This window comes from Leuresthes tenuis, unplaced genomic scaffold (assembly GCF_036924035.1).
Source record: "Leuresthes tenuis unplaced genomic scaffold, fLeuTen1.0.hap1 SCAF_8, whole genome shotgun sequence".
Taxonomy (NCBI): domain Eukaryota; kingdom Metazoa; phylum Chordata; class Actinopteri; order Atheriniformes; family Atherinopsidae; genus Leuresthes; species Leuresthes tenuis.
The window spans coordinates 3324456-3338882 of record NW_027325362.1 but is presented as its reverse complement, the minus strand read 5'-3'; the positions used below and the strand labels follow the sequence as shown (position 1 = coordinate 3338882).

Here is a 14427-nt window from a genome sequence, read left to right as displayed (position 1 = left end):
AGAAGCACAGCCCCTTACTTTACATTTATTTTTCAAACAGATTTAACTCAACTCTTAAGTCTACTTTCATCTTTTTATTAACACACATGATCCCTGTTTCCAGTTGTGATTCCTGCTTTTGTTCATTAGCATCTTAATCACTAAACAAACTACTTTTCCTTTAACCAAGTCCATCTGGTTCAATCATATTTGTCCTTTTCCCAAACTGAGCAGGATCATAACACTCGGACAAGATTTTAAAATGAGCCTTTTGATAAATGTAGCAAACAAATACAGAAGCTTAGCTGACTGAAACAGGGGTAAACCATCTTATAATAGCCACACAACTGCAAATACAGAAGCTTAGCTGACTGAAACAGGCGTAAACCATCTTATAATAGTCACACAACTGCAAATACAGAAGCTTAGCTGACTGAAACAGGCATAAACCATCTGATAATAGTCACACAACTGCAAATACAGAAGCTTAGCTGACTGAAACAGGCGTAAACCATCTTATAATAGTCACACAACTGCAAATACAGAAGCTTAGCTGACTGAAACAGGCGTAAACCATCTTATAATAGTCACACAACTGCAAATACAGAAGCTTAGCTGACTGAAACAGGCGTAAACCATCTGATAATAGCCACATAACTGCAAATACAGAAGCTTAGCTGACTGAAACAGGCATAAACCATCTGATAATAGCCACACAACTGCAAATACAGAAGCTTAGCTGACTGAAACAGGCGTAAACCATCTGATAATAGCCACACAACTGCAAATACAGAAGCTTAGCTGACTGAAACAGGCATAAACCATCTGATAATAGCCACACAACTGCAAATACAGAAGTTTAGCTGACTGAAACAGGCGTAAACCATCTTATAATAGTCACACAACTGGAAATACAGAAGCTTAGCTGACTGAAACAGGCGTAAACCATCTGATAATAGTCACACAAATGCAAATACAGAAGCTTAGCTGACTGAAACAGGCATAAACCATCTGATAATAGCCACACATCTGCAAATACAGAAGCTTAGCTGACTGAAACAGGCATAAACCGTCTGATAATAGCCACACATCTGCAAATACAGAAGCTTAGCTGACTGAAACAGGCATAAACCATCTGATAATAGCCACACAACTGCAAATACAGAAGCTTAGCTGACTGAAACAGGCGTAAACCATCTGATAATAGCCACACAACTGCAAATACAGAAGCTTAGCTGACTGAAACAGGCATAAACCGTCTGATAATAGCCACACAACTGCAAATACAGAAGCTTAGCTGACTGAAACAGGCATAAACCATCTGATAATAGCCACACAACTGCAAATACAGAGGCTTAGCTGACTGAAACAGGCATAAACCATCTGATAATAGTCACACAACTGCAAATACAGAAGCTTAGCTGACTGAAACAGGCATAAACCATCTGATAATAGTCACACATCTGCAAATACAGAAGCTTAGCTGACTGAAACAGGCATAAACCATCTGATAATAGCCACACAACTGCAAATACAGAAGCCAGCGTGGGAAAATGTAGTGCTAGCAGGTCGGCAAGCTAAGAAAAAGTTAAATATTACTGAAATTAAAAGCTGAGCTGGAGCCTCACAGTGATGCAACAGGCTTCTATCTCCATGTTGTTACAGACCCTAAATCAATCCTTCTGTCGATTAGAACAACTACAGCATTATAAGACTTTCAAAGAGGGGGGATTGGTAATTAACCAGGCCGACTGAAGTGATGTTCAGGGACTGTTTGGTGACACAACAAGTGTAATTTGTTTGCTAATGACCTGTCATGGTTATGAAAGGAATGTTTCCCCACAACTGTGATTTATTGCATGAAACCCTTCAGGTTCACAAAAACCGTGTGAGCCTGTTTTTACATCTAAAATGCACCAAAATGAAGGTCTAACAGTCAGATTTAAGGGGGAGTCACTGCCCGCTGAGTGAAGGATCAAACTGTTTTAAAGAGGTTATCTTCAGTAACTCTCAGAAATCACCACAAATACTTGCAAGAGTCGGTGTTTAAATATCTACCGATGCTGTACGTCCAACAAAAACTGCTTCTACATGTGGTAAAAAGTGTCAAAATATGCATCAACGCTGTGAGAAAGACGCCATTAAAGAGAGTTTCACACGTCAGCTGTCAGTCGTCTTTAATACAAGTGGATTTACGGGGATAAAAAGTAATGATCTGCTCCTTCATGCTGGGCTTAAGAAGGAGTCCAACATGTTTCAGCCAGTTAAAGAGTTAAAGAAGACACATGTTAGAGATATCCTGGTGAGAAATTTCCCTCCTCAGCACCTGGAACTAATCAGCAGAATTCACTTCAGTTGATTTTTCACCCGAGGTGATGGAGACGCACGCATATCTCAGTCCAATCTTAAACAGCAGGCCGCTCTGCTTGTCATTAACTCCATACAGCTACACGCTCCTGTTAAATAAGCCGGTTTTATAAAAGAAACATTCAAGATGTTGAAATAACACATTGTGTTGGATATTCACAGTAAAAAATGTAAGAAAAAACACATTTTGGACTTGCTGGATGTGAACACAACGAGTCGTTCTCATTCTGCTGGAGGCTGAAAGGCAGCTGTAAACTAAATCATTTGTTGCTTTGGTTTCCATCCTTATTTCCAATAAACAACAGCCACAAGATGCAGCATTTATTACAGGAAAAATGTGCTAAAATAGTAAGTATCTCATGTAATTGTAACTTATCTGTAGTCTGGGTCCTCCTTCAAATTTTAAAGCATATAAACCAAGACACACCAGGTTTAAAACTGGGTTTTCATATGATGAATGACCAGAATTCAGACCACCACTCACCTTTTCCTGCAGCTGATATTTTTGTAGCTCTTCCAGAACAAAATTGACCTGCTTGTCGGTGAGCAAAGAGGCGATGTTTCCTCCGAGGTTTTTGCAGTAGTGCTGGGCGTTATCGTAGCTGTCCCTGCTGGAGTTGATCCTCAGGCAGGCCTCCCCCACATGGTGCCAGCCATCCCCACACAGCTGGCCTGCACACAACAAACACTCAATGGGCCTCATGCACCAACACTTTCATGAATTTATTCTAAATTTATCTCACTTTTTTCGTAAGGTCTCCAACTAACACGTCACCTCAGATTCAACAAATGCTCTTAACTTCTGAAAAAGAGTGTAAACGACCTGCGTAAATGATCAATGCACCCGTGCGTATTTAAGTGCACGAGGATAGTAAACACCACATAAGGCTACGCTTCCTCTCTCCTGTACCAGGAAGTGTTGAGTCCTGAGAATGTTTCTGTTTCTGTATTTATCAGACGCTTTTATCCAAAGCCACTTACAAATGAAGATATAACAGCTTTATAAAAAGCTAACAATAAGCTCCATAGAAGGAACCCAGGAGTCCGACTCTGTCAGAGGGGACAGAGTAGAGATAGGGTGCAGGCATAGAAGGAAGTGCAGAAAGATAAAGGGCAGAGATAGAGGGGGTAGGGAAGTACAAGGTAAGTGCTGGGATATCGTAGAATGGCATCAAGGCGCAAAAAGAACAACTTTACGGGCTCTGAGACTGAAGTTCTGCTTTCAGAGATCCAAAAAAGGAAAATTCTGTCCTTTTTAGCAGCATCTGCAGTGGAATTGCAGGACCTGCTAAAGCGAAGAAAGGAATTATGAGTTGCTGCTAATTCCATGTCACCTGTAGTTCTTAATGTCACTGAAGTGGGGGGGGGGGGGGGGGGGGGGGGGGGGGGGGCACACCTTCTGGTCTGCCTGAGCTGGTTCAGGTACTGGGAAAAATACTGCAAAACGCTGTCTTCTATAGACAGATTTTCATGTGTGATTTAACTCAAGTCACAAAAATCTGACAGCCTATAAACACAAATTAGACTACAATACTAACAGAAATACTATAATACTAACAGAAATACTATAATACTAACAGAAATACTATAATACTAACAGAAATACTATAATACTAACAGAAATAAAGTCAAGTACACTAAGTTCTGCTTTCAGAGATCCAAAAAGGAAATTCTGTCCTTTTTAGCAGCATCAGCAGTGGAATTACAGGACCTGCTAAAGCGAAGAAAGCAATTATGAGTTGCTGCTAATTCCATGTCACCTGTAGTTCTTAATGTCACCGAAATAAAGAAGAAATGGTTTGATATGAAAATGGCTTATAGGCAGGAGCTCGATGACTGCAGCTAAAGTCCTGCAATCAGTTGTTGCCTCATCATGATGCCACTTTGATGGGGGGGGGGCACACCTGGTCTGCCTGAGCTGGTTCAGGTACTGGGAAAAATACTGCAAAACGCTGCATGTCTTCTATAGACTGATTGTCATGTGTGATTTAACTCAAGTCACAAAAATCTGACAGCCTATAAACACAAATTAGACTATAATACTAACAGAAATACTATAATACTAACAGAAATACTATAATACTAACAGAAATACGATAATACTAACAGAAATACTATAATACTAACAGAAATACTATAATAATACTAACATAAATACTATAATACTAACAGAAATACTATAATACTAACAGAAATACTATAATAATACTAACAGAAATACTATAATACTAACAGAAATACTATAATAATACTAACAGAAATACTATAATACTAACAGAAATACTATAATACTAACAGAAATACTATAATACTAACAGAAATACTATAATACTAACAGAAATAAAGTCAAAGCCCATTGAACATCAAACTGGTGCATCATGAAGTTTCACACGACCACTTGACTTAAAATTATAAAGCAAACATGAGCATTTAACGCTCCTTTAACTAGAAACATCTCGGCTAATGTCGTGCTTATGATTAGCTTGGGTAGCTAGCAAACCAGGTCAATGAGTCAGTATAAAGCTAGAATAATAGGATGAGGTCAGATGCTGGGTGTCAGCTGGTCTTTTCCACTTAAAAGTAGAAATATCTGAGAAGATCTCAGTCAACACAGAAGAAAACGGCTCCAATTGGGTGATGAAAATAAGTTAGAAGTACACTAAACAACTTTAGAGGTGAACCAGCATCCAAATCAGCAGCAGAGAGGACTTTGACTGTTGGAAACAAGCAGAGGAGAACCAGGCAGAGAAGTCCTGCCGATGGAGTCTAATGAGGAGCAGGTGTGCATGAGCACCAGGAGACGGTGAAGATGGAGGAGGCGAGGAGAACAAAAACGAGGTTTCTTCCTGAGTCTGGTTCTGCCAGAGGTTTCTTCCTGGTTCTGCCGGAGGTTTCTTCCTGGTTCTGGTTCTGCCAGAGGTTTCTTCCTGGTTCTGGTTCTGCCAGAGGTTTCTTCCTGAGTCTGGTTCTGCCAGAGGTTTCTTCCTGGTTCTGCCGGAGGTTTCTTCCTGGTTCTGGTTCTGCCAGAGGTTTCTTCCTGAGTCTGGTTCTGCCAGAGGTTTCTTCCTGGTTCTGCCGGAGGTTTCTTCCTGGTTCTGGTTCTGCCAGAGGTTTCTTCCTGGTTCTGGTTCTGCCAGAGGTTTCTTCCTGGTTCTGGTTCTGCCAGAGGTTTCTTCCTGGTTCTGGTTCTGCCAGAGGTTTCTTCCTGTTAAAGGGAGTCGTTCCTTTCCACAGTCCCTCAGGCTCAGGACGGGAGATTGGACTGAAGACAAGTTTCGGTCCAATCTGTTGGTTTCCTTAGCTCGGATATTAATCTTTGAATTGGCTCCATATGAATTAATTGGATTATAATTACAATGAATTTAATTCCAATTGGCTTGAATTGGACTTTATTACTTAAGCCTTGAGATGACAATTGTTGTAATCTGGCGCTTTATAAATAAAACTGAATTGAATTGAATTGGGGAGGTCTGCACACAGTGGATGGTGGATACCAAAACAGAACCAGCGTTATGTGTGGAGACTGATGGAACCACTTTGTTGCCTCAATCAGCAGACAAACGACCAACTTTAAAAGACACATTTCTGTTTACTGAACCGATGGAACCGATGGAACAGGCTGTGTATGGACCTGAAACCGCTGACATAAGATGCCCTGATGTTAAATAGGACAGATTTCCCCATGAAACTCATATTTGCAGCCATTGTTCTTATCACCTGTGACTGTAATAACGGAGAGACCTTTCAATTAGTCAGGATGAAAGGAAAGAAAAAGTCCTTCTGCCTCCAGTGAGCACGGCTGTTTATTTTGGTCTCCAGGACTGATTACATTCACAGGCCCATAATAGCTTCCATCACCAGCCTCTCATGCAGCAGAAAAGTAAAGAAAATACCTGCTTTATTATTCTTTTTCTCCTCGAGCCAAGAGAAAAACGGACAATAATTAGACTAAAAATGACTGGAAAGACTGATGGGAAGAGTAAAAATAAACAGATTGGGTTGCAGTCATTCTGTAAAAAAAAGAAAGCAGAGATAAACATGCCAGGACGTTTAGAATAATGAGTCATAACATGGTGTCTGGAGAAAAGGTCACAGCTGCCATGGTGCCGGAGCTACCTCCAACCACTCCAGCTCATCTTTCCCAGGCTGTTAATGCATCTCCATGAAAGACTGAGGAGCCCCAGCTTTGTTTCCTGCCTGATCACCCAAAGAGATGTTCATTTCATTTCTGCAGCCACCAAAAGGCTTCAGTGGCACAATAATTCCTGTTTACTCAAAGAAATGTTGGAGGAGCTGTTAGTTATCAGCTGTCATAACTCTGTGGTGCAATGAGAGAGGGCTGAGGAAGTTATGAAAACCCCCTCGTGTGCAAATAAGCAGAAGAACTCTTTCTTTGCATTCATCCACTAATAAAGCTGATCAGAGCTTCTTCCAACGTGGAAATGATGCTGCAGGCTGCATGTGTGAAGAGCCAGCAGGAAATTAACCGCTTTGCTTTGCACCAGAAGGAGGAAAATGTCAGAAAAGATGTGCCCAATGGAGAGGATTGTCTCAATAATACCAAAACACAAAAGTGGAATATCAAAGATGATAACTATGCAAAGAAAATGCAATATGCAGGGCTGAGAGCAGCATCAAACAGAGCGGAAAAGCCAGAGAATTATTGTGGTTTCACTGAGGAACCATAATAAATGGCTCTGAAGGTGACAGCGATGTACGCAGCCAGATTCCAAGTAATGCAAAACAAACATCTACTTATCTAGAAATGTAAAGGTTGTTGATGCACGGCACCGAGCAAACTGTTGATCCAGCATCATTTCTGTAGAGCAGACTTTATTATATGTTCACCCATTTTCAGTCCAGTCCTCGACCAGCTTCAGAGCTGCCGCTTAACTCGAGTATAAAGAAGGCTCCTAACTCAAGGGATGAACCACTGAACTCAGCAAAGAAGCCATTTTAAATAGGATTTTCAGGCATTTTGCGCCAAATAAGTCTTTAATTGAAAGGAAAATTGATTTGTTCACCCTCCGGGCTTCTGTAGTTCAGAGTTTGCTCGCCCTCTCCGAAGTTTACTTTCCACAGAAGCACTAGAAGGCTGCATTGGGATTGGATCCCGCCAACTCAAATCGGTATGAACTTTGCTGTGAAAACACTGCGGGATCGGGATGTATCCTAGCAACAGGATGTCAATAAATGTTGTGGAAAGGAAGCTCAAAGAAGGTCTTTACGGCACAAAGACAAGGCAAGGCAAGTCTGGCATTTGGAGAACTTTCTTAGTTGTCCATTAAATCTCTTTATTAACATATAAAATGACGTGTTTTCTCCTGCCAGAGAAGACATAAAAATCCATGCATTTCTATTATTGTGCTGGCATAAATTCTCAGTTTTTCGGGTGCAGGCGGCAGGCGGTAATGGTCAGAAATGCTGGAAAAGTTCGTAAAGCTCATCTCACCATTGCAATCTAGTCATTTTAAAGACTTGAATGTTCATGTCAGGTTGTGATAAGTATAAAATTTAAACTGAAGAAATGAAGAAAATCAAACTTTATCCGACTGCTTTCATGCGTCTCAACACAGGAGCCGGATAACAGTTCAATAAAGGACTTGAATTGAATAGAAAAAGCAAGCAAACACAATGCCATCCTCTACTAAAACCTATTAATCTACACAGAAGCGTTCCCATTCAGCAGCAGGCTCTTAGCACAATAAACCAGCATGGCAGTGCATTACTGGTGTAACTCAAATTAATGAGGGCATTTCCTTTGCCCCGAGTCTTTCTTGTGCTTAAGTCAAACGGAGAGCAGGTACTTTGTGCATTCAAATGTGTTGTCAGCCAAGGATCCGCATTCAGAACATCCAGTAAACACTTCTAATTGGCCTTCTCCTCTGCAGCTGAGCACATTTCTGAAGCATGCAAATATGAATTCATGCTAATCCTGTCTGTGCACATGCCTGCATGCATGTCTGAGGGTGGTTATTTGTGAAGAGAGTAAGTGTGGGAACTGAAACTGTTTATACATTAGTCTGATTTCCATGGATTTGATTTTAGCTACGTGGGATTAGCGGTGTGCTGCAGTGACAGAGTGCGTCCTCACCGGGCAGCGCCTGACACTCCTGCTGCTGCGACTCCCACTGACAGTTGACGTTCTGGGAGCAGCTCCTGCAGTTGGCCAGTCTGAAACAGTCCTGCTCCTCCCTGCGTTTGCACCTGGACGGGTCTCTCACCGACTTCACACACAAAATATGAGGAAACAATTTCAGTTCAGCTAAAGTTTTTCATCTGGCAGATATAATAAAGCTGGAGAAATCAATACAATGTGCAACAAAGGCTGAAAATGAATTAAGTGTGATGGGTGCGGTAAATGAAAAAGTCAAACAGCGCATGGAGAGTGGAAAGAGAAATCAATATGGACATTTTTTACCGAGATGGAGTTTTTATTGAAGTTTTCAGTCTATAAGCATCACACTTTACTACTTAAACTCTGAAGCTCCAGATAAAACAGCATAAAAATGCAGCTTTCAGCTTCAAGTGTCAACATGTGGCTCTGCTTTGTGTCCATATAAAGTGTTAAAGCCTGAGAAGGGGTTTTCCATCTAAACTTGGGGTCTTTCAGACCTTTTCACAGTTCATAAAACTAAGAAAATAATCCTTCTCTGCATCTACCACCATCGTTCCAAGCCCTGATCCTGCAGGATGTTTTAACCACCATGTGAGAGGAAGTACTTTCCCAGCATGAGCAGAACCTTCTCTGATGTAACTCTATGTTGATTTGTCCAGATAATGGAAGCATTTCGTGGTGAAAACAACTTGCAAACGTCGCCCATATAGGCAACAGTTTATGTCTAAAAAAGAAAACTTAAAGCACTGGGTTTTATAGAGTCGACTGATGATGGGCCACTTTCACTCACAACAAGTTAGTCAAGTACTTTTCAGCTTTCTCACAGTAATAACACACTTTATAATAACTTCAGCCCATATTTACACCGGGTGGCACAAATCCCAAACAGCAGGAAGAAGTTGGAGTGGAGTGGCTTATTCAGGCCCCTCCACATTTCATTAAGACCTGAGGTAATCATGGCAACAAGCAAAAAAAGGGCTGAAAACCATTTATTTACTTCAACAGCGGCTTGTATTAGCAGCAGCCTTTATGTCACATTCTCATTGCTATTAATTATACCTTACATACCTTATTTTATTGCCTCAAAACTACATTTGGAACAGTGAATACAAATCCTTGAGCCTCGTTTCCACCTGGCTGTGTGATAAAAAAGTTTAGCGGTGGATTTGGGAGGAAGAGCACACTGCGTCAGAAAGGTAGCAAACAGGCTAACCAGCTATTAGCTGGACAAGCTGCGACTACACACTTAACACTTATTGCACCGCATCAAATTAAAATCCTCCCTGAATTAAGCTGGATAGAAGATTTGCCACCATTTTGAATGCACATTGTAGGCTGGCTTCGTATTATCCACCCATCAGTATTGGTGGTAAATCTTCCATTTTATGTGACAGAGACTGTAAAAAATTATGAAAGATGGACATTTGGCTGCTCAGAACACAACTTTTTAAAATGTTTTATTACTTTATGTTTAAAATCTTTCGATTAAATATCGATTTTTTATTTAATCTAATGACTTTTAATGACTTTTCTAATGATTTTGATTTAATCTAAGTCTCCTAAAACTGCGTTTTTATTATTTTTTCACTTTTAATCACAGTCAAGCAGACATTTTGGGAAAAAGAGGAGAATAAACGTACATTTATGTTGAGATTCACCTTTTTTCCATATACACTAAAGTGCTTCTCTAACCCTCTCTAACAGGAAGTGTTAAATAATACACACATGTCCCCTCCTTCGGGCTCCGTGCTTCCACAAGCTCAGCTGATGTTCAGATAACATGGATGGAGGTGGAGACAGAGACAGAGCGCCGCCATGCTGCTGGGCCAGCTCCAACGTCAGCTACACACACACAGAATCAGAACCATTCACAGATTCATATTCAGACCCCGTCAGGCAAAGAGAAACAGAAACATAGCCTCACATACAGAGAAAGACAGACAAAAGGATCAGAATTAACACAGAGAAAGAGATAGAAGACGACAAGGTGAGCGAAAGAGCTGAAGAAGTTGACAAATAACTGAATTTCCATGTTTCACAACAGATAATTAATCATTTAGGTTTTATAGATTTTATTCTATTCCAACAGGGATCTAGTTGACACTTTTCTGCCTTGCAAACAGGTTGAAAGACGAGATAAATCCTTTAGATAATTGCAGAGTGTAAGACATGCAGCCTGAGGGTGAGGACATACCACGGTGCAGTTGCTTGAGGCCGAGATGCACTTCCTGTCCTCACACCACTGGCATCCTCGAGTGTTGGCGGTGCAGCTCGCGCAGTCTGAGAAGCGGAAGCACTGTTCATCCGTGCTGTCTGAACAAGGCAGAGCACAAACGCATAAATGCACAGATACAGTGAAGCTTTGTTCGGTCTGTCCTGTGAGCAGAAGGAGGATGGCTACCAATGCTGTGACATCATCACACTTTAACGTCTAATTAAAAGTGTGGAGATCGGTCACCACCAGTAATGACAAATGATGGTTAAAGTCAGTAGTTTAAAACAGTGATAGTTCAACATTTAGGCTGTGGTGGGAGTGGGTTGTCCGATAACCTGAAGGTTGGCGGTTCGATTTCCGCTCTTAATTTTGTGTTTCTCTCCATGACAATAAAGTTTCAACTCAACTAAATGTATGTCCAGTACTTGTTGTTTTTAGTCAGAATAATGTGAAGCAGCTTCAAAAACGAAGGCTTTGGGAGTAACTGCAGGAGTCGCAGGTGCCTTTATTTGCACCGATGGAAACAACGAGCGAGGATGCAGCAGTCTGGGCTGCGAGGGTGGTTCCAGCTCGCTTTCAGAAGCAAACGTCTGCCAACCATAAAGTTTCACATGGAGGCTCTGGAACTGCCACCAAAAACCGATCAGTTCTACCCGTATGACAGCTGAGCTGGAGGCGCCCTCACAGTATTAAGGGTATTAAGCTGACATCCAAGGTGGAGTCGAAAAGTCAAAATAGTCTTTTTAAACAAACCATATCAGGCTCAACTATGGGTTCAGCACTGATGAGACACTGAAGCAAAACTCAGCTTCAGTAAGTATTTACATGCTGCCCTCTGACAGTCAGGGGTGGACCTAACATCTGTTTGCTTCACTCCTACTCATCATGGTCTCAGATTAACTCCCAGTTAACTCTCAGTTAACTCTCAGTTAACATATAACTCACAGTTAACTCACAGATAACACATATAACTCACAGTTAACTCACATATAATTCAGTTAACTCTCAGTTAACTCACAGACAACAGTTAACTGAGTTAACAGAGTTTTTACAGAGTTAACTCAGTTAACTCTCAGTTAACTCACAGTTAACTCACAGTTAACTCTCAGTTAACTCACAGAAAAGACAACCTCTCGTGTTTATCTGTTTCTGTTCAACAACAAAAGCTCTAAAGTAGTGGATGAAACCTTTTAATACAGCATTTCAATGTCGTCTGACAAAATAATCACAGAATCTAACCATAAAGTTGTTAAGTTGGCTCCTTCAATGAGGAGAAGCTGTGAATTGCGACTTTTATTGGTTTTATAAGGTCTGAGCTGGAAAGGTGAGTGAAAGCAGAGAGATGAGGTCACCCCACTGATATCAAACTGTCTCTTATTTCATGTATGATTTGAAAAAAAATCACCTTTATTAACCAGCAAAGTGCTACCAACAAGGTTCAGACGTACACTAACATGTAATTGTTTGACAATCAGGAACCGGCACACAGAGGGAAGCCATGTTGGTTCATTTCACTCCGGTTATGTTTACACACTGAATGGATTTTAGGCAGAAGTTGATCTGGGACACATTAATCCACTTTCACATCCATTTATGCTTCTGATGCATATTTAAAGGACCCCGATGCAACATTCTGAAAGCTCTTTAAAGGACAAGTCATCTATATTTTACAGTTTGGGAAGAAAGTTAGCAGCCATTTAGGATTGGGATGTTTTTCCTTCAGTCGTTGGTTTCAGTTTATTTCCACAGAGAATAAAAGGCGACCAGCAGGATTTACTTTTACTCCGTTTGCCCTCAAACACCTATCATTCATAATGTAGTATTAGATCAGGGGCGTCAAACTCAAATACACAGTGGGCCAAAATTTTAAACTGAACAAAGCCGCGGGCCGAGGTTGAACAAATTAACCTTTTAATATGGAACCCAACAAGTTTAGATTTAACAATGAATACTGAGCAAGCAAGGCTTCTATAACTTTAAAGTCAAGGGGTGCGAAATTGAGTTGCTAATAATAATAACAATAATAATAATAAAAACGTATCAATGGCATATTAAATTAAATTTAAATAAAAATGTAATGCCTCCTTTCTGTTTGCAGCCTTCTGAGGTAAATGTCAAAATTAGCTTATTACACAGGCTAATAAATTTGAAAATAAAATAACAAAAACCTCTTTTCATCTCCTTTACTTTCTGGCTCCTTTGAGCTGGGTCCTGGTGTTTCCTTTCATAGTGTCGTCTACTATTGTTCCTTAGTTACTCCTTAGTTACTCCTTAGTTACTGACAGGTTAGCTCCTCAAACAAGACAAACAGGTTTGTTTTTGTCACGGTAATACGGGGTGCACGGGGCTTTCAGACGAAGGAGTGCGCAAAAAGACCGCTAGCATAGACGCTACTGACACAGAAGAGGGGGCGTATCTGCCTCTGTCCTAATTGACGCGCCAAAACAACAGCAGAGCATTATGGGATTTGTAGTATAAGCGCGGTGAATGTGGTGTTACAGCGCTGCCGCCGTATGATACTGCTCTAATATTTATTTGAAATTGCCTCGCGGGCCAAATATAATTACACTGCGGGCCAGAGTTTGATACCTATGTATTAGAGTATTTGTTCCCTGAATATCATCAGGATATATAATAATATTTATACTGGCAGCAGGGGTGAGTACCAGTATTAGTCCATGTGTGCACGTTTGTGTCTTTATGTCCATATGTATGCTTCTAGTTGGGTATATGGCTGTTTTGTTACATCTTTGCTGTTTTTATTGCTTATATAAAAGCACTTGTGCTACATATTTTGTATGAAAAGCGCATTGCAAATACATATCTATTGATGGAATGATTGATTGCACATAAAATCTAACGGAGGACAGGCTCTGCTGGGTTTGTATCGGGCTTCACATGCTCTTCTAATTCAGTTAGTTCATGTAGACTTGTGATCCATCTAAACATGACAGTAAACCTATTTTCATAATTATCTGCTGCTTAAACGTGGATTAGCTGCACGAGGTATAATACCTAGAGGAGCTGCTGCATCTACATCTGGTTCAGTCCGATACTAATTGCATTAAAATGAGTTAATTGTTGCTGTGTTGACCTTCTGTTCCCATAATTAAAGTATGCAAACAAACTTCAGAAGCCAAAGCCTTCAGAATAATTACCATTATCATAAAACAATGGGGCTTCTGAGAGAAACACTTACAGAAAACTACACAGTGCATTTTAGGGAAAATAAGTAGGTTTGAAATGGAAATTACTCAGAAAGAAACACATGTGGATACAGTCATGTGGAAAGGAAAGTGCACCCTCTTCTGATGCTGTATAATTACAAGTAACGGCATTGAGTCTTTGTGTTACACTAAGCCGACACGTCCTCTAATCCAACGCTCCCCCGGCTGACAATGGAAAAGCTCAGCAACTTTAATCCAAATGTAACCTACCAGGTCGCACAGGGCAAAAAGGAGCAGGAATAACGTGGTCAGATTGTTTAGGCTCCCACGCGAGGCATCGATTTTTGACCCACTGGCAACGAATGCCTGGCCTGGCAGCAGCACACAGGGCGGGGTTTGAGAAGGCCTGGCAGGACGGAGGGGTGTAGGCCAGCACATCGTTCAGAAGGACACCCGAAAACCCTCCAAAGATGTACATGGAGCTGGAGAAGAGGAAGAGAGGTTAACACAGGGAAGCTGGAAGCCAGACAGCACGAGAAACATCTGCAGAGATTAACTCAGGCAGGGAACTTTTAAAGAAA

General features: G+C 40.9%; 2 protein-coding genes across 3 annotated transcripts in view; both read right to left on the bottom strand.

The window, feature by feature from the left end:
- Nucleotides 1-14427, bottom strand: part of LOC140312732 (NLR family CARD domain-containing protein 3-like) — a 329873-nt gene that overhangs the window by 7368 nt on the left and 308078 nt on the right. The window lies entirely within an intron of this gene.
- The window catches only part of atrnl1a (attractin-like 1a), a 274339-nt gene that overhangs the window by 180279 nt on the left and 79633 nt on the right, over nucleotides 1-14427 (bottom strand). The window contains exons 12-16 of one of the 2 annotated variants that reach the window (XM_072390520.1): nucleotides 14117-14328; nucleotides 10659-10777; nucleotides 10190-10306; nucleotides 8441-8573; nucleotides 2831-3018 (exon numbers count right to left, since the gene is read on the bottom strand). In XM_072390520.1, the coding sequence (XP_072246621.1) occupies nucleotides 2831-3018; nucleotides 8441-8573; nucleotides 10190-10306; nucleotides 10659-10777; nucleotides 14117-14328 (769 nt within the window). The remainder of the gene's footprint in view (nucleotides 1-2830; nucleotides 3019-8440; nucleotides 8574-10189; nucleotides 10307-10658; nucleotides 10778-14116; nucleotides 14329-14427) is intronic. The other variant, XM_072390521.1, reaches the window with a different exon arrangement.